General features: G+C 42.8%; 1 protein-coding gene across 1 annotated transcript in view; it reads left to right on the top strand.

The window, feature by feature from the left end:
* The window catches only part of GLS (glutaminase), a 1,258,313-nt gene that overhangs the window by 1,151,146 nt on the left and 85,289 nt on the right, over positions 1–21,878 (top strand). Inside the window, exon 17 of the mRNA XM_044303244.1 lies at positions 19,946–20,009. Within this exon, the coding sequence (XP_044159179.1) occupies positions 19,946–20,009 (64 nt within the window). The remainder of the gene's footprint in view (positions 1–19,945; positions 20,010–21,878) is intronic.

The raw sequence follows: 21,878 nt of genomic DNA, 5'->3' as shown, positions 1-21,878 counted from the left end.
CACGAGGCATCTCGCCGGCTTCTTGAATGGGGCCTCATTACCGAAGACTCACAGCTGGTCAAAGATACAACATTGCGTCCAGATAAGATCGCTCTGGACAGGGACACTGCCTGATTTGTGAGTCTCTCAATGTTTGGGAGCAGTTAATTATAGTTTGTAGTGTTGGTCCGATGTAGGGAGCTTTTGTTTCTTTGTCCCAACTCGTATTCTTTACTCTGAAACACCTTAGCCGATTAGGCCATAAGCCTGTCCAGGCTTTCCTGCTATGTTGGCCTTAACATGTACCTTAATATTCATGTCTCTATTATCTGTTTTATGTTTTGTTTATAATTATGTTCCTGCAAATGCCATTATTGTTCTTTTTAAAGTGCACCGACTGGTTTCACAATGCTGCTGCACTGCGATTTGGCAGTACAACTTACAGGGAATTTACAATTGCGGTTCATGGGGATAAAGGTTTTTTCACTTAATGTTCGTGGGCTAAATTCTCCGTATAGACGCACCCATCTGTGGTCGGAGATCCTCAAGTCTAAATGTGATGTGGCCTTTATTCAAGAATCTCACTTATTAGAGAAAGATGCCCACAGATGTAGGCATAGGAGATTCCCTGAAATATACCACTCTCACAAAAAACAAAAAAGGAAAGCAGCGGTATTTATTGGCATAAAGTCTACACTTGCATTCTCTTTAAAAGATTGTATATTAGATTCTGTGGGGAGGTACGTCATTTTGATATGCACACTAGATAAGCCATTCACATTAGTGTCTGTGTACGCCCCCAATGTCGGACAGGTGGCCTTTTGCAGAAGATTGTTTAACAAAGTGCAAAAAGTAGTAGTGGGTGATGTGGTCATAGGGGGTGACTTTAATATCCCGGTTAATTCAGACTTGGATTATAAGTCTTTGCATGATAGCCGCTGTGCGGATCTTCAAATGACCCTTCTTGAATCACCCTTTCATGATATATGGCGTTACCAGCATAGTGACAAACATGATTTTACGTTCATATCCACGGCGCATTTGTCCCAGTCATGTATCGACTACATATTAGTATCTAGAAGTCTGCTGCATGGGGTCCTGAGGTCCGACATTGGTGAAACAACGTGGTTGGACCACACACCTGTGATTATAATTATTGAAAGACAGCCTCCCTAACCCCCCCCCCCCCCCCTCCCCCACAATGGAGAATGAATCCTTATCTGCTCAAATGCCCTGAAAGGGTTGAGGGGTTTTCTGCCACGTTACAAGAGTTTCTACACTATAATGACTCCCCTGATATAAACATAAATACTTTGTGGCTCACACACAAAGCATTTATGAGAGGGATCCTATTGCAGTCAGCCGCAAAATTGAATAAGAGCAGGAATAAGGCAATGCAGGATGCCCTCATCCAATTACAAGTGGCAGAGAAGAACCACAAGCTTCTCAATAACACCCAGACCTTAGCTTCCCTTCAGGAGTGCAGGTCCTCTCTCAGAACCTTGCTCTTATATTGCCATGAGTCAGGAATGAAGCGCTTACAATCTAATTTCTACAATTCAGTAGATAGAGAAGGTGCATTGCTGACCCCCAGACTGAATTGCAGACGGACTGAAGCTAGAATTGACAGACTACACCACTCTAATTCTGTTTTCACTCACCCACAAGATATAGCTAATGCTTTTGCATCATATTATTCCTCCCTGTACAACTTGCGGCTTGACAGCAACACCCCTCAGCCCTCTTCAGCTGCCATCTCATCATTCCTAGACTCTATGTCTCTCCCCAAACTGTCCTCAAAATGCAATAAGCATTTTGAACAGACCCATAACTACTCACAAAATCCTTACTCCATCTAATAAAGTATCGGGGCTGGACGGCTACCCGGCGGAATACTATAAAACATTTTATCCCACATTACTTCCTTACTTGGAAAATCTCTATACCGGTTTTATGTCATCTGGAGATATACCCCCTGACATGCTAGCAGCTACAGTGGTCACCTTACCCAAACCTGAGAAATCTCTTACTGCCCCAAAAAATTTTAGGACGATTTCCTTACTCAATTCAGACCTTAAAATATTTGCTAAAATTCTAACCTCTCGCATTAACGTTATGTTGCCCTCCTTGGTTGCCCCTGACCAGGTCGGTTTTGTGCCAGGCAGGCAGTGCAGGGACAGCACTTGGAGAATGATAAACTTAATTCCGGTCGCGGAATGGTCTCTGTCTTTGTCTCCCTAGACGCTGAAAAAGCGTTTGATAGAGTTCACTGGGGGGTTCCTGGACCAAGTGCTTAGGAAATTTGGTTTCCATGGGCTATTCTGGGATTATACTCTGCTCCCTCGGCAAGGGTCCTGGCCTCTTTTTTTTTTTTTTTTTTTTTTAATCAAAAGCGTTCTTAATCACTAATGGCACTTGACAGGGGTGCCCACTCTCACCTCTTATACTTGCGTTGGTTATGGAACCACTGGTGGAAAAGCTCCGTACGTGTAATAAAATTTCAGGGATTCTGGTAGGAACGCGCTCCCATTGCATAGGGCTACATGCGGACAATGTTATCCTAACACTGTCGGACCCCTTAGATCCCTAGATGCGGCATCTAAGATACTTCATCAGTATTCCTCAATATCATATTACAAACTCAACATCAATAAAACCAATGTACTGCCCATTAACGTGCTAGATACTCTGTGCTCCGCACTAATTCAACTGGGTTAGCGTATCTGGGTGTGGAATTAGCTGGAATTAACTAACTGGCACTATTTTGGGGTGTATATGACTTTTTGATCGCTTGCTATAACACTTTTTGTGACGTAAGATGACAAAAAATGGCTTTTTTTACACCGTTTTTATTTTTATTTTTTTACGGTGGTCACCTGAGGGGTTAGGTCATGTGATATTTTTATAGAGCCGGTCGATACGGACGCGTTGATACCTAATATGTATACTTTTTTTTTATTTATGTAAGTTTTACACAATGATTTCATTTTTTAAACAAAAAAAATCATGTTTTTTTTTCAAAAAATCATAGTTTTTTCAGTTTTGTTTAAAAAAATCATAGTTTTTTCAGTTTTTTTTCAAAAAATCATAGTTTTTTCAGTTTTGGTTAAAAAAATCATAGTTTTTTCAGTTTTGTTTAAAAAAATCATAGTTTTTTCAGTTTTTTTTCAAAAAATCATAGTTTTTTCAGTTTTGGTTAAAAAAATCATAGTTTTTTCAGTTTTGTTTAAAAAAATCATAGTTTTTTCAGTTTTGTTTAAAAAAATCATAGTTTTTTCAGTTTTTTTTCAAAAAATCATAGTTTTTTCAGTTTTGTTTAAAAAAATCATAGTTTTTTCAGTTTTGTTTAAAAAAATCATAGTTTTTTCAGGTTTTTTTTCAAAAAATCATAGTTTTTTCAGTTTTGTTTAAAAAAATCATAGTTTTTTCAGTTTTTTTCAAAAAATCATAGTTTTTTCAGTTTTGTTTAAAAAAATCATAGTTTTTTCAGTTTTTTTTCAAAAAATCATAGTTTTTTCAGTTTTGTTTAAAAAAATCATAGTTTTTTCAGTTTTGTTTAAAAAAATCATAGTTTTTTCAGTTTTTTTTTCAAAAAATCATAGTTTTTTCAGTTTTGTTTAAAAAAATCATAGTTTTTTCAGTTTTTGGGCGATTATCTTGAGTAGGGTCTCATTTTTTTGTGAGATGAGATGACGGTTTGATTGGTACTATTTTGGCTTACATGCAACTTTTTTGATCACTTTTATTACCTTTTTTGGGAAGTAAGGTGGGCAAAATTTCAATTTTCTCATAGTTTTTTTTTATGGTGTTCACCGTGCGGGGAAAGTAACATGACCGTTTTATAGATCAGGTAGTTACGGACGCGGCGATACCTAATATGTGTAGTGTATTTTTTAATTTTTTTATTCAGTGATAAATGTTTTATTTATTTATCTTTTTTCACTTTTTTTTTACTTTTTTTTGACCCAGACCCACTTGGTTCTTGAAGATCCAGTGGGTCTGATGTCTGTATAATACAGTACAGTACAATATATATTGCACTGTACTGTATTTTACTTACACTTTGTCTGAACAGATCTATGCCTTTAGCATAGATCTGTTCAGCACCATGGACAGCAGGACGCCTGAGAAGGCGTCCTGTTGCCATGGGAACCTTCCCCGTCTGCCACAACTTCGCAGACTGGGAAGGGTAAGCACAGGGCTGCGGGGGGCTGTCGGGGGGCTCTCTCCCTCTCCATCGGGGGGCTGCAAAGGCACAGCAGCCCCCCGATGGGAGAGGGAGGGAGCCCATTTACCCTGACAGTTAACCGTACGGACCGCAGTATGGAAAGGGTTAAACTGCTGACATCTGCACAGATGTCAGCCGTTTATACCAGAGTGTCAGCAATGTGCTGACACCCTGGTATACCCACTAGAAGCCAACAAATTTTCAAGGGGAGGTGGGCGGGGGATCGCGATCCCGCCTGCCGCACCGCCCGCCTTTCGAAACGCCCCCACCGCCTGCGACACCCTTCCTGCACCACCGGTCGGCATCAAATCGTGCAGGGGGGGGGGGTGCAAAATCTTGATTTTAGGCACTCTAAAGTTTCTGATCCCTGCGGTCAGGGACCGCGGGGATCAGAAACTGCAAAAAGCGCAGCAAACCGCAGGTCTGAATTGACCTGCGGTTTGCTGCGATCGCCGACACGGGGGTCACATGACCCCCCCGGTGTGACAGGATGCCGGCTGAATGATTTCAGCCGGCATCCTGTTCAGATTAACCCCTGGGCCGCCGGAATACCTATTCAAACTTAGGACGTACCTATTTAAACTTAGGACGTACCACTACATTAGCTCTACAGTTTTCCCAGGCTTTATGGCGACGCTCCATGTGTTGATCCATGTGGTGTTAACATTGGCACCCTGGCCATGCTTCACCTTTTACCCACAGATCCTATATACAGCCACGCTGACGTCCTCTGGCTAGTTGATGAAAAATTCCCACACAAGCGAAAATGGCATTTTATCCCCACCACTGCAAGCTCACTGCCTGCTGCTACTTCTAGGAACCCATGCACCTGAGTAGCAGATGGTCTACCCCTGGCATGTTTGCTGCCACCCTACTGGCTCACAGCCATGTTTGTACCCTGTTGACTCAGCGGAATGCTATCTCACAGGCAAGCTGCCACCCTCGCCCCTGATGATGAAGCCCCATCTACACCCAGCTCCCACGTGCAATCGGCTATATCATCATCCACTACTATCTGCTCATCACTTATGTTACTCGCAACAGCTGCACCCACGCAACTCTCATTGCCGCTACTTGCACGACTACAGGAGGAAGCAGCGGACTTCTCTTCTAAATCTGGGCTGGGCAGTAGCTTCTAACTGTCCTCAGCTTAAACTCGGAGCAGAGCTGGCAGCATACATCATTTGCCTGGCAGGAGGAGCAGCAAAGGAAAGAAGCAGGTTCATGACAAGTGAGCTTGTTCCAGGGCCATGCCAACTAAAGTTCTGCTACTTCTGCTGGCTTCAGCAACATTTTTGCCACTGCCCGTTCCTTTGGAGTGCCCTGGCACCTCTTTGTTGGACATACTGTATATGTAAAATAAGTTATTCAATGTCAATGTGGACACAATAAGTTATTTACCCCAATATGAGAATGAAAGCGTAATAGAATTGCTTATCTATTAGAAAAGGTGGGAACCCCACTAACAGTTTTATTACACAGGTTATTCACCCCAATATGAGAATAAAGGTCTAAGGGAATTGCTTATTTAAAAAATCAAGTGGACACCCCACTAACAGTTATATTGCACAGATTATTCACTCCAATATGAGAATCAAGGCCTAATGGAATTATTTATCTATGAAACAAACTGGGAGCCTCACTAGCAGTTATATTACACAGGTTATTTCACCCTTATATGAAAATGGAGGCGTAATACAATAAAGGAATTCAAGAGGGGCCTGGATGTATTTCTGGAGCGTAATAATATTACAGGCTATAGCTACTAGAGAGAGATCGTTGATCCAGGGATTTATTCTGATTGCCTGATTGGAGTTGGGAAGGAATTTTTATTCCCCTAAAGTGAGGAAAATTGGCTTCTACCTCACAGGGGTTTTTTGCCTTCCTCTGGATCAACTTGTAGGATGACAGGCCAAACTGGATGGACAAATGTCTTTTTTCGGCCTTATGTACTATGTTACTTAATAGAATTGCTTATTTATTGCACAAGGTAAACACCCCAATAACATTTGTATTACAGTTTATTCACCCCAATATGAAAATGAAGGTGTAATAGAATTGCTTATCTATTACACAAGGTGGACACCCCAATAATAGTTAAATTACACAGGTTATTCACCCCAATATCAGAATGAAGGCATAATAGAATTGCACCCCACTAAGAGTTATATAACACAAGTTATTCACCCCAATATGAGAATCAAGGCGTAATGGAATTGCTTATCTATTACTCAAGGTGGGCACCCCACTAAGAGTTATATTACACAGGTTATTCACCCCAATATGAGAATCAAGGCATAATAGAATTAGGGTTGTTTCGGGTATGAAATTTTCGATACCCAATCTATACTTTTGTTCTGGTATCGGTATGATACTGGGATTTGCCTTTTATCGATACTAGGCTTAGCTACTGCACACCCACTAACAGAGAACATGGATCAGAGAACATGGATCAGAGAACATGGATCGCGCTACTCTCAGTGCGGCCATGTTCCCTCAGCAGCACAGGGAGAAGGAAGCAGTCTCCCCCCCATGCTGCCGCAGCCACCAATGGGAACAAAGAGGATTGGAGGGTGCACTGCGCCACCAATGATAACTAACGTTTAATACATTACAAATACAGGCGGCAGAAACACATTGCTGGCACCCGACCTCTGACAGGGTGCTGCATCCGCGGCATTTAACCTCTGAGGTGCCGCACCTGAGGGGTTAACTGCCGCTGATCGCAGATCTCTGTCATAGAGGTCGGGTGCCAGCAATGAGTTGCTGCCGCCGGCTGTTTTTGCATTAAACGTTAATTATCATTTGAGGCGCAGTGCACCCTCCCCTGCCCACCAGTATTAAGTTATTGGTGGTACAGTGCGCCCCCCTGTATTAGCCATGTAATCCTGGGGCTCCGATCGGTTACCATGGCAGCCAGGACGCTACTGAAACCCTGGCTGCCATAGTCAGCTCCCTGCTGCTGTGTGCACAGAGCAGCAGGGAGAGTGTGAGGTCCTATTCACCATAATAAAGCTCTATTAGGGTGAATAGGACAAGGGATTAAAAGATCCCAGATTCTAGCCCAAATACACCAAAATATTAAGTATTAATCACCCCCTTTCCCAATTTTACATATAAAATATATAAACAATAAATAAATATATTACATATCACCGCGTCCAAAAAGTCTAAACTATTACTGCGCGATTCGCCATTTTTTTTGGTCACCTTGGCCCCCCAAAATAGGATAGGACTGTTCAATTATGGGCTGGACATTCCATAAAATGTGGAATGTATACTGCTTTTTGGGGCGTTTTTATGTTTATTTTTTTGCATGGTATCGAGTATCGCAATACTCTTTTATGGTATCGAAACCAAATAAAAATGTTGGCATCGAAACAACCCTAAATAGAATTACTTATCTATTTGACAAGGTTGACACCACAAAAAACTGTTATATTACACAGGTTATTCACCCAGCTATGAGAATGAAAGTGTAATATAATTGCTTATCTATTACACAAGGTGGACACCCAAATAATAGTTAATTTATACAGGTTATTCACCCCAATATGAGAATCAAGACCTAACTGAATGGTTTATTTATGAAACATAGTAGACACCCCAATACCAGTTCTATTAGACAGGTTATTCACCCCAATATGCGAATGAAAGCCTAATTGAATTATCTATGAAACAAGCTGGGCACCCCACTTATAATTATATTACACAGGTTGTTCACCCTGATATGAGAATGAAGGCGTAATAGAATTGCTTATCTATTGCACAAGGTGGACACCCAAATAACAGTTATATTACACAGGTTATTCACCCCAATATGAGAATCAAGGCCTAATGGAATTGTTTATCTACAAATCAAGGTGGCCCCCTTTTTTTTTTTTTACCTTATAAAGCCTTATTTTCAGCGACAAAAATAAAACCTCCTAAATTAACATATAAAGAAGTCTAGAACCAAACAACATGGACATTAACAACATATACAGCGGCAGTGTACAGAACCGCACATACATATACAGTGGCAGTGTACAGAACCACACACACATATACAGTGGCAGTGTACAGAACCGCACACACATATACAGTGGCAGTGTACAGAACCGCACACACATATACAGTGGCAGTGTACAGAACCACACACACATATACAGTGGCAGTGTACAGAATCGCACACACATATACAGTGGCAGTGTACAGAACCACACACACATATACAGTGGCAGTGTACAGAACCGCACACACATATACAGTGGCAGTGTACAGAACCGCACACACATATACAGTGGCAGTGTACAGAACCACACACACATATACAGTGGCAGTGTACAGAATCGCACACACATATACAGTGGCAGTGTACAGAATCGCACACACATATACAGTGGCAGTGTACAGAACCGCACACACATATACAGTGGCAGTGTACAGAACCGCACACACATATACAGTGGCAGTGTACAGAACCGCACACACATATACAGTGGCAGTGTACAGAACCACACACACATATACAGTGGCAGTGTACAGAATCGCACACACATATACAGTGGCAGTGTACAGAACCGCACACACATATACAGTGGCAGTGTACAGAACCGCACACACATATACAGTGGCATTGTACAGAGAAGAGTTGTTACGATACCACATTTTATATTCGAATTCGATACCATAAAAGATTATTGTGATACTCGATACCATTCGATACCACGTGAAAAAATAAACAAAAAAAGCATTTTTTTAAAATGGCGAATCGTGCAGTTTTATTTATTTTTTTCTGTTCCGGCGTTCACTGCATAGATTTATTTTTTATATTTTAATAGTTTGGACTTTTCTGACGTGGCAATATGTGATATGTTTATTTATTTATTGTTTATATATTTTATATGTGAAATTGGGAAAGGGGGTGATTTATACTTAATATTTGGGTGTTTTTTTAACTTATTTTATTAATTTTTTTACACTTTTTATTTAATAACTATTTCCCCCCCTTAGGGGCTAGAACCTGGGATCTTTTCATCCCTTGTCCTATTCACCCTGATAGAGCTCTATTAGGGTGAATAGGACCTCACACTCTCCCTGCTGCCCTGTGCTTTGTGCACACAGCAGCAGGGAGCTGACTATGGCAGCCAGGGCTTCAGTCAGTGGCGTACTGCCAGTATAGGCAGACCACGCCATTGCTATGGGGCCCGGAGCGCATGGAAGGCTCCGCCCCCTACTCTGCACAAGACAGTGACCGTTTATTCATAGTTTCAGGCGGCGTTCTTGAACTTCTCCCTCCGGCTCCAACCCCACCTATTCATTGTTCGGGCTGCAGCTCCCTCCCAGGCAAGGATCCTGCTGCTGCTGATTGGCCAGTGTATCAGGCAGCAGGAGCAATGCAGCCAGGCACACATAGAGACTAGGGTGGCCACTGGCTTCACGGACCTTGCCGACCACACCCCAAAACTTACAAACCACCTCCGAAGCTACGCCCCCATCGCCTGCCGGGAACCGGGTGGAGGAGAGGTAATAACTTGTGGAGGGGTCATGGGTGTCCTGGAGGGACAGTAGTAGTTATTAACCCCTTTCAGCAGTACCCCATTCACAGTATTTATTAACTCTTTTCAGCAGTCCCCCGAGGCGTTAATAAATACTGTGAATGGGGAACTGCTGAAAGGGGTTAATAAATACTGTGAAGGGCCTTCACATAAACCCTTTTCAGCAGTCCCTCATTCACAGTATTTAACCCCTTTCAGTCCCCTTTTCACACTTATTTATTTCCCCCTTTCAGCTGTTCCCAGGACCCACACAGTAGGTATTATTAACCCTTTTCAAAATTACCAGTGCCTTCCCTTCCCCCCTTTCAGCAATCCCCGACGGCCCACAGCACAGACCAGTGAGTACCTCAGCGCAGCTGCGCTCCTCAGAGTCTGTTCCTCCACTTCCTGCGTGGCCGCGCCTGCACAAACCTGAATTGACTGGCGCAATGCAGGCGCTGCCGGACGTGCGACTGATGTTGGTGCGCTCCACGCCGTGATGTGAGTGATCCTTAAAGTGCCCCGTACTCGTTGAGTCTAGAGTCGCTGATGACCACAAAAAAGGAGGACTTCTGGCAGTCCGTCCTGGCCTTGTGCCGGACGGAGGACCAGGAGTCTAAAAACTGGACATCTGGTTACCCTAATAGAGGAGTGCACTCGGCGTGAAGTTATCCTCTGCACTCACGTGCTGCCCGCCATCTGCCGCCCGCCCTCAAGACAGTCATCAGCCAGTGAGTGCCCCACACCCCTGGCCCATACTGAAAGACCGGTCAGTGAACAGAGAAGTGTGCCACAGTAAGAGGACAGCAGCAGACTTAATATAAAGCTCATATATGGTATTGGTTGGATATGGGTATTCTTGATAGGGGAGGGCAGCAGCAAGCAGTGGGGTTTGGGGGGAAGGGGGCCCTGTAGGATCATAGAGGACTCAGGAGGACAGTGTGCTTTCCTCCTACCCCCCTCCCCTCACTCCCCGGGGAGAAGAGGGTGGAAGCACACTGTCCTCCTGAATCCTCTATGATCCTACAGGGCCCCCCATCATATCAGTCACCTTGCAGGGGCGGGGGGAGAATATGATTGGTGGCTATGTGCACACTTAGCATCAGCAGCAATGAGTTAAAGGGGTTATCCAACCCCTATAATGCCCCCCAAAATGCCCAGGGCTAGGCACCTTACTTACCTCATTCCCCAGCACCCGCATTGCTCTTGATGCCCACACAGCCGCCACTGCCTCCCTCCCGTCACGCAGATTAATACATCCAGCGACATAGGGGGGAGCAGCCAATAGCAGGCCACAATGTGAACGAGCCTCCCTAGCATCGCGGGTGACGCTAGGGAGGCTCATTTCCGACGCAGCCTGCTATTGTCTGCACCCCCCCATTGGGCATAAGTATTAACTGTATGCGGTGCCTGGGCAATTTGGGGGGCATAATAGGGATTAGATAGCCCCTTTAACCCTTAGGATACCAGAGGTTTTTTCATTTTATTTTTCCTTCCTTACCTTCCTTGAGTCATAACTTTTTTTTGTGGGAAAACCCCACAATTTTTCCACCTTTTTATGGGTTTTGTTCCTACAGCTTTCCCTTTGTGGCAAAACTGACCCATGCCCTTCATTCTCTGGGTCAGTACGATTACAACGATACCACATATGTATAGGTTTTTTATGTCTAAATAGTGTAAAAATACATTAACACTTTGATAAAAAAATATTTTTACTTTTTTACATCACCATATTCTGACCCCCATAACTTTTTTATAGTTATATGATCTACTGAGCTGTGTGGGGGCTCATTTTTTGCGGGATGAACTGTAGTTTTTATTGATACCCTTTTGGAGTGTGTATGACTTTTTAAATCACATTTTATAAAAAAAAAAAATTGGGGTGAGAGAAGTAATGAAAAAATGGCGCTGGTAACTAAGGGGTTAAGATGTGGGGAATGGGCTGTGTCAGGCTTTACCGCAGTGGGCACAGGCAGGAGGAGTGATATATATGCAGGCTCCTGCCCTGCACTCGTTCAGTTGTGCTCGCATACATATGGCACCCTGTGCCCACTCTGCTAAAGCCTGACATCGCCCATTTATGCCCGACTTTACCAAAGCAGACAGGCAGGAGCAGTGATGTGTGCTGTACATGGCTCACTGCACCCCAGGGAGATCCTTACTCTCATACAGAGAGAGTATGGATTATAAAGTGCTATAGGCACCTGAATTCAGCACCTGTTTCTAACGGTTTCAGTAGAACATGTATACATTTTTTTATTGGCAAATGGCGGTGTGGCAGGGGAGGAGCCAGGAGGTGGGATGGGCCAGGGGTGGGTAGTGGGCGGGGTTGGGGGCCCAATTCAGACGCTTGCTATGGGGCCCAGTGATTTCTGTGTACGCCCCTGGCTTCAATAGCGTCCTGGCTGCCATGGTAACTGATCGGAGCCCCAGGATTACACCGCTGGGGCTCCGATCAGAACCTGCCACTGCACCACCAATGAAGAGGGGCGGAGGGGACCCTGTGGCCATCGCCACCAATGAGAAGGGGACCCTGTGGCCACTGCCACCGCCACCAATTTGATACTGGGGGGTTGAGAGGGGCGGGCGCACTGTGCCACCAATGATTTTAAAGGGGTGGGGGGGCGCACTGCGCCACCAATGATAATTAACCCTTAATACAGAAGGCAAGTACTGGCAGCAGATCAGCAGCAGTTAACCCCTCAGGCACCTGCCTCCTGTATTATGTTTTATATGGGTGCGGTCTTTAAGTATCAGGCTACACAGAGCGGCGCAGAGAGATGCTCCGTTCGCCCGCTGTGCCCCATTACTGTCTCCTGCTCCATATGCTAATTACTATCGGAACAATGGGGAGGAGAAATCGGCTTCTCTCCTGGGCGTTCCTGCTCTGCGCTACGATTGGACAGCACTACAGTCAGGGAGAAGGAACACCCACATGATGCGGACCCACTGCGTTCTACCTGCCTCCTCCGCTCCCCCGATGACACCCTGTCCACCCCATTTTTCCCCCCGGGTAACTCCTTCTTGGGGCAGCCATGTGAGGGCAAATACCTAGGCACCAGGACAAAATTCCTGATCACCATGGCGACCTGGCACCTGGGCTTTGTCGAGCCCTGTATTACACGGTTGATTCACCCCAATATGAGAATCAATGCCTAATGGAATTGCTTATCTATGAAACTCGGTGGGCACCCCAGTAATAGTTATATTACAAAGGTTAGTTATCCCAATATGAGAATCAAGGCCTAATGGAATTGCTTATTTATTACACAATGTGGACACCCCAATAACAGTTCTATTAGACAGATTATTCACCCCAATATGAGAATCAAGGACTAATGGAATTGGTTATCTATGAAATAAAGTGAGCACACCACTAACAGTTATATTACACTGGATATTCACCCCAATATGAAAAACAAGGTCAAATGGAATTGTTTATTTTTGAAACAAGGTAGACATCCCAATAACAGTTATATAACACAGGTTATTTACCCCAATGTGATAATCAATACATAATACAATGGCTTATCTATTAAACTTGGTGGGCACCCCAATAACAGTTATATTACACAGCTTATTCAACCCAATTTGAGAGCCAAGGTGTAATAGAATTGCTTATCTAGTAAACAAGATGGACACTGTTCAATTAGATATCTCTGTGCCCTACACAGGGGATTGATGCAAACTGCACTGTATCTTATGGATCCCTTCAGTTTACAGAGCATGCACTGTGCTGTGGTCTCCCTATGCTCTCCGTACAGTGTCTGAAAACTCTCTCTATGATCTCCCTACACTGTCCCAGATTATACTATTAAAAGCTTTGTAAAACACTTTCCCCGGCACTTATCTCTTCTCTCCCTAAGCTCACTGTAAAATGACAGAGACGGACAGGATGAGGCTTTTTAAAGGGCTGTGACATCACAGGGGCTGGCTATATGCTGATTTGCTGGCTGCACGGCATTATGGGTGATCCCTTGTTCATGGGCTTTTTAGTTTCACTTTTTAACATGTGCTGCAGCCATTTAAAAAAAAATCTGATTAATTTACCATGAAAAAAGAGGGATACAGACTTTCAATAGATTGATGGAAATAGCTCAGTAACCTCACACACATGGAAGGTGCACAGTCTAAGTAGATTCACCCTTCAAATTATGCTTATGACAATAGAAGATTGGCACACTATTGCATGCGGGGCAACAAGTTTCACAATTTATTACAGTTGTGTGTATTATTAATTCAATACAATAAAAATGCACATAGAGATAAAATAAAATTTAAAATGACAAAAAATATTCCCAATAGATTCAATTAATGGCTTCCAATATTCTTGGTCATCTATTATTAATATAAAATCAACCGCTGGTGATCATCCACACAGAATGTTGCAGATACCCTAGGTATTTCTTTGGTATATATCCTGCTTTGTTGTTGTACAGAAAATTGCTATTGCAAGGAATTATGCATGGATTGTGGGCCCTACTTTGATAAATGGAAACGTGTTCATATAGCTGAATAGTACATGTAGCAATAATTTGAACTGCACTAGGAATGCACCCAATCCGCACGTATCACAGGGTGATAGGGTTTTTTAGTGGACAAGGATATGTCACAGCAGCAAACAGGTGCCTTCCTCCGCTTCTTAATGCGGCCCACCCATTTTCCAATCACTCTAATTCAATCTTTCAGAGAATGTGAATATTCGCAAAGTTTCACACAAAGATTTGCATAAAAAATTGTATAGGAAATCATATAAAAGATCATATGAAAATCAATGCTGATGGTATTTGCAGCATGTGCATCAAAGTCAATGCCGATGACCCACGTTCGTGGGCTTACCTTCTCTTGTACCCAGCTGGTTTCTTGTGTTGTTAATTGTATCCGGCTACAGACCGGCATCCCGGCTTCTTTTTCATCGGTGTCTCAATTGTAGGTCAGTTTGTCACATGGGTTGTGCTCCCAGTATTGATCTTCCAGTGGGTTAGAGCGAGTTTTGCGATGCGTCTATTTTAATGTCCTCGAAATAATTATAGATAACAGTGCACTGTTCAATCGCGACTCAGGTTCTTGTGGGGTGAGACATTTACCAGACGCGTTTCAGGGATAACTTTCCCCTTCTTCAGTGGCAACACCCCTTACAAGTGGATTATAGGTTTTTATACCCTTCAATGGTCTTATAAAAAGAAGGATATGGATTCCTGGAATGTGGATTTTTCACATATACAATTATTCTATTGATTTCATAACATTTCTTATTACTGTGACTGCCTGTATTCGCTTCTGTCCTTCATAGTCAGTGAGATTTTTCTATTTTTCTATTTTTCACATATTTTTGTACATGCGATTTTAATGCGATTCCTGTGCGTTTTTTTATCCTATGATGCGTTTTTTTCTTTCTTAGTGCGTTTTTTTTCATATTATTTAAATTTCTCAATGCTGGGCTTACTGTATATCATATTTAATTAAAATTGCATCCCCAATCCCAGTTATAAGCAAATTATTACATACATTTCATGTTTATGGTGATTGTTCTTTATCAAAGAACATATGTGTATTAATTTTATACATCTTATTCAAGTAGTTTCAAATGTGTTCGGCCATATATTGGCCATATTATTGTTGGTCTGGCACATTCAGGGAAGAGTCAGGCGACGTACACCCATAATCCAGGGAGGATTGCAGTGCTGATAAACAGCCTGACATGCGATCCTCCGTGAATAAATGGGTGGACGACCCTTCAACTACTCTGAGTTTAGAATGATTCTGCCTTTTAACGCCCAATTTAGGCAAATAACGCAGCTAATCAAACGGCATTGGCATCATGTTCTACATGACAAAGTCATTGGTCCTATTTTACCGGCCCAACCACTCATTACATATACCAAGGCCCCCAACTTGGGCATACAGATAGCTCCCTCAATAAAAAAAACAAAGAAAATAAAAACAACAATGCACAAAATTAGCTGAATCCCCACATTTTTTAGAGATGTGGGAAATGCATAGGGTGTAAAAAAAAACAAGTTTCCAAAAAAGACAACAGAGATTTCTTCAACTCAGAATGCCTTCGCAATGACTGTGAAATAATTCCTCACATGCAACTCCTCCAATGTGGTCTATCTAATCCAGTGCCCTTGTCCAAAACAGTAAATTGGCCGAACTAAAAGACAGCTAAAAATTTGAATATCGGAACATCTCAATAACATCACAAAAGGATGTGAAAATAATCCACTATCCAAACATTTCAAAGAGATGCATAATAAGAACCGTGGAGGCCTATCATTTATGGCGCTGGGAAAGATAGACACACACTGGAGGGGGGAACCACATTAAGATGTCGAGAGCTTAATCCAGACGAATCTACAATTTTGTGAGTTTGATACCAATGGCACTAAACTCAGAATTAGAGAGTTTCGGCTTCCTGTAGTTGAAGGGTCGTCCACCCATTTATTCACGGAGGATCGCATGTCAGGTTGTTTATCAGCACTGTAATCCTCCCTGGATTATGGGTGTACGTCGCCTGACTCTTCCCTGAATGTGCCAGACCAACAATAATATGGCCAATATATGGCCGAACACATTTGAAACTACTTGAATAAGATGTATAAAATTAATACACATATGTTCTTTGATAAAGAACGATCACCATAAACATGAAATGTATGTAATAATTTGCTTATAACTGGGATTGGGGATGCAATTTTAATTAAATATGATATACAGTAAGCCCAGCATTGAGAAATTTAAATAATATGAAAAAAACGCACTAAGAAAGAAAAAAACGCATCATAGGATAAAAAAACGCACAGGAATCGGCATTAAAATCGCATGTACAAAAATATGTGAAAAATAGAAAAATCTCACTGACTATGAAGGACACAAGCGAATACAGGCAGTCACAGTAATAAGAAATGTTATGAAATCAATAGAATAATCGTATATGTGAAAAATCCACATTCCAGGAATCCATATCCTTCTTTTTATAAGACCATTGAAGGGTATAAAAACCTATAATCCACTTGTAAGGGGTGTTGCCACTGAAGAAGGGGAAAGTTATCCCTGAAACGCGTCTGGTAAATGTCTCACCCCACAAGAACCTGAGTCGCGATTGAACAGTGCACTGTTATCTATAATTATTTCGAGGGCATTCAAATAGACGCATCGCAAAACTCGCTCTAACCCGCTGGAAGATCAATACTGGGAGCACAACCCACGTGACAAACTGACCTACAATTGAGACGCCGACGAAACAGAAGCCAGGACGCCGGTCTGTAGCCGGATACAATTAACAACACAAGAAACCAGCTGGGTACAAGAGAAGGTAAGCCCACGAACGTGGGTCATCGGCATTGACTTTGATGCACATGCCGCAAATACCATCAGCATTGATTTTCATATGATCTTTTATACGATTTCCTATACGATTTTTTTATGCAAATCTTTGTGCGAAACTTAGCGAATATTCACATTCTCTGAAAAATCAAATTAGAGTGATTGGAAAGTGGGTGGGCCGCATTTAGAAGTGGAGAAAGGCACCTGTTTGCTGCTGTGACATATCCTTTTCCACTAAAAAACCCTATCACCCTGTGATACGTGCGGATTGGGTGCATTCCTAGTGTAGTTCAAATTATTGCTACATGTACTATTCAGCTATATGAACACGTTTCCATTTATCAAAGTAGGGCCCACAATCCATGCATAATTCCTTGCGATAGCAATTTTCTGCACAACAACAAAGCAGGATATATACCAAAGAAATACAAACCGGATTCCCAAAAAGTTGGGACACTATACAAATCGTGAATAAAAACTGAATGCAATGATGTGGAGGTGCCAACTTCTAATATTTTATTCAGAATAGAACATAAATCACGGAACAAAAGTTTAAACTGAGAAAATGTACCATTTTAAGGGGAAAATATGTTGAATCAGAATTTCATGGTGTCAACAAATCCCCAAAAAGTTGGGACAAGGCCATTTTCACCACTGTGTGGCATCTCCCCTTCTTCTTACAACACTCAACAGACGTCTGGGGACCGAGGAGACCAGTTTCTCAAGTTTAGGCCCCATGCACACGGCCGTGTTTCACAGCCGTGTGCGGGCCGTGGAACCGCGGCCTGGATCCCTCCTGAGAGCAGGATCGCACGGCGTCACTGGTTGCTATGACGCCGTGAGCTCCCTGCTGCCGGCACAGTACAGTAATACACTGGTATAGATCATACCAGTGTATTACTGTATTGCGGCGGCAGCAGGGAGCTCACGGCGTCATAGCAACCAGTGACGCCATGCGATCCTGCTCTCAGGAGGGATCCAGGCCGCGGTTCCACGGCCCGCACACAGCTGCGAAACACGGCCGTGTGCATGGGGCCTTAGAAATAGGAATGCTCTCCCATTCTTGTCTAATACAGGCCTCTAACTGTTCAATCGTCTTGGGCCTTCTTTGTTGCACCTTCCTCTTTATGATGCTCCAAATGTTCTCTATAGATGAAAGATCTGGACTGCAGACTGGCCATTTCAGTACCCGGATCCTTCTCCTACGCAGCCATGATGTTGTGATTGATGCAGAATGTGGTCTGGCATTATCTTGTTGAAAAATGCAGGGTCTTCCCTGAAAGAGATAATGTCTGGATGGGAGCATATGTTGTTCTAGAACCTAAATATATTTTTCTGCATTGATGGTGCCTTTCCAGACATGCAAGCTGCCCATGCCATCAGAGATGCAGGCTTCTAAACTGAGCGTTGATAACAACTTGGGTTGTCCTCTTTGGACCGGATGACATGGCGTCCCAGATTTCCAAAAAGAACTTTGAATCGTGACTCGTCTGACCACAGAACAGTCTTTCATTTTGCCACACTCCATTTTAAATGATCCCTGGCCCAGTGAAAACGCCTGAGCTTGTGGATCTTGCTTAGAAATGGCTTCTTCTTTGCACTGTAGAGTTTCAGCTGGCAACGGTGGATGGCACGGTGGATTGTGTTCACTGACAATGGTTTCTGGAAGTATTCCTGAGCCCATTCTGTGATTTCCTTTACAGTAGCATTCCTGTTTGTGGTGCAATGTCGTTTAAGGGCCCGGAGATCACGGCATCCAGTATGGTTTTACGGCCTTGACCCTTACGCACAGAGATTGTTCCAGATTCTCTGAATCTTCGGATGATGTTATGCACAGTTGATGATGATAGATGCAAAGTGTTTGCAATTTTTCGCTGGGTAACACCTTTCTGATATTGCTCCACTATCTTTCTGCGCAACATTGTGGGAAGTGGTGGTCCTCTACCCATCTTGGCTTCTGAGAGACACTGCTACTCTGAGAAGCTCTTTTTATACCCAATCATGTTGCCAATTGACCTAATTAGTGTTAATTGGTCTTCCAGCTCTTCGTTATGCTCAAATTTACGTTTTCCAGCCTCTTATTGCTACTTGTCCCAACTTTATGGGGATTTGTTGACACCGTGAAAATTTGAATCAACGTATTTTTCCTTTAAAATTATACATTTACTCGGATTAAACGTTTGATCTGTCATCTACGTTCTATTAGAAATAAAATATTGACATTTGCCATCTCCACATCATTGCATTCAGTTTTTATGCACAATTTGTTTAGTGTCCCAAACAATCCGGTTTGTACCTAGGGTATCTGCAACTTTCTGTGTGGACGATCACCAGCGGTTGATTTTATATTAATAATAGATGACCAAGAATATTGGAAGCCAATAATTGAATCTATTGGGAATATTTTTTGTCATTTTTAATTTTATTTTATCTCTATGTGCATTTTTATTGTATTGTATTGAATTAATAATGCACACAACTGTAATAAATTGTGAAACCTGTTTCCGTGTTGCCCTGCATGTAATAGTGTGCCAATCTTCTATTGTCATAAGCATAATTTACCATGAAGCATGAGGAAATTCAGATTCCTGAAATTCGGATCGTATTCCACTTCATTAACTTCAATTCACTCAACACTAGCAAGGGGAGACTGAATATTAGCCCTGGGTAAAGGAAGGCCTAGCACAGCACTTTGCAGAACTGTAGGAAAATGAAATGCAAGTTCTGTATAAATACTCTAAAAGTAGCATCTGAATTTAACGCTTATGCTTTCATAAAATGTAGTTTACAAATATCATGATATGTACCATTGTAAAGACAAACACATTTAATTGAAAGCAAAAACATACATATTCAGTTTGACATTTTTTTCTTTTCTTTTAAAACCCAGGGCATGTAGAAGTTGTGCGTTTTCTTCTAGAGGCATGCAAAGTTAACCCTTTCCCAAAAGACAGGTGAGTTTTCATTAACTATTGCCAAGAAATAATTTTTAATAATTTTGTACTATTTTTCCTGTGTTATTCAAGTCAATTTTGGAATGCTATACACTTCAGATTTTCCACACATTGCTGGGACCGTTCTGGTTAGCATAGCTTATTCAAAGATAAGGCTAGGGCTACAAGGCGAGATGTATCGCACCAATGTCACGCAACATTTATTGTAATAATAGTCTAAGGTGTCGTACTGCGACTGCAACATGACAGTCGCAAAAAATCAGTGCAAGTTGGATTTTTGCGTGACTGACAGTGCGACAACCATAGGCTATCATTACAATAAATGTCGCACTACACATGTAGTTGTACCCCTTTTATTATGCAACTTAGTATCGTACGACAAATGTAACCATGTAGCCCTAGCCTAAGGCCACATGTATTGGTTGCTTTTTGGCTAAATACCCTGCATAAGCATGCAGTTGAAATATCCACTGATTTGCTTTAAAATCGCATTGGTTTTTGACCACTCTTCAGATGCTCCATGTGGCCCTATCCTAAATGTTGTTCCTTATTCTGTTGTATTTGGATACTTGGATCTTGCATACTTAGGTATTAACTTTGCAGTTGGCTTAAAGAGGTTGTGCAGAGGTTTATATTCATTTATTGAACAAGAAAGTGGTGCTTGTGCTAATGGAATCAGCTCTTTTAATTACCCTGTTACTAAGACTATCTAAATATCCCTTTATACTGCTCATTGGAGCAGATGGTTGTCAGGAAAGAAGCGTTCCTTCCCAACAATCGCCTGCTCATCAGTGAAGGATTTCCTCCACAGCATGGGGAGAAGCAATCGCTAATGCCATTGCTTGTCCCCATACATAATCATTGTTTGCCGGCAGCAAAGTAATGTTTAGACAGCACAATCTGTTGCCAGCAAACATTTATTTGGGTTTCTGTATGGTCAACCTTATTACCTGATAAACAAGCATTACGCTCGTTCTTTGGGTAATCGGCAGCACCTTTACATTGGGCAGTCTAAAGATGCCTTAAATGTCAAAGCTGCCATACACATTTAGTATCTAAGCATAACGATTATTCAGCCAACTCCCGACTTCCCCACAGACAAACACATTTGATTTGGCTGAACGTGTATGTGTACTCATTGGGGAGAGGGGAGAAATCCACTGCCAGACACCCCTGGCAGCAGCTTATCCCCTAGGACAGTGGTGGGCAAACTTTTTTGTCAACTGAGCCAAATATCGCCAAAACCACGATTGATATTTATTTCGAGAGCCACATTTTTAAAACCTAAAATATTGCATCAACAGTACCAGTGAGGACTATTAGGGCTCATGCACACGACCGTGTACCCGCCGTTGCCATATTGCAGGCCGCATACGGCGGGTCCGCAATACACGGGCACTGGCCGTGTGCAGCCCGCATCAAGGACCCATTCACTTCAATGGGTCCAGGATCCGGGATATGAGTGCTACAGTGTGCTTCCGTGGTGCTTCTGGCTGTGCCTACGCCCCGCAAAAAAGTAGCGCATGCACTACTTTTTTGCGGTGCGGAGGCACAGCCAGAAGCACCACGGAAGCACACTGTAGCACTCATATCCCGGATCCTGGACCCATTGAAGTGAATGGGTCCATGAGTCCATGATGCGGGCTGCACACGACCGTGTGCAGCCCGCATCATGGACCCATTCACTTCAGCATGCGCTACTTTTTTTGCGGTGCGAGCATTTAAGTGAATGGGTCCGCGATCCTCATGCAGCTGCCCCATGGTCTGTGTCCGTGCATTGCGGACCGCTATTTGCGGTCCGCAGCACAGGCACTGCGCCCTTACATTTGTGGGCATGAGCCCAGAGTGTGTTTTTACATACTTTTATAT

The sequence above is a fragment of the Bufo gargarizans genome, chromosome 8 (assembly GCF_014858855.1).
Source record: "Bufo gargarizans isolate SCDJY-AF-19 chromosome 8, ASM1485885v1, whole genome shotgun sequence".
Lineage (NCBI taxonomy): Eukaryota > Metazoa > Chordata > Amphibia > Anura > Bufonidae > Bufo > Bufo gargarizans.
This window is presented reverse-complemented; position numbering and strand designations above follow the sequence as displayed.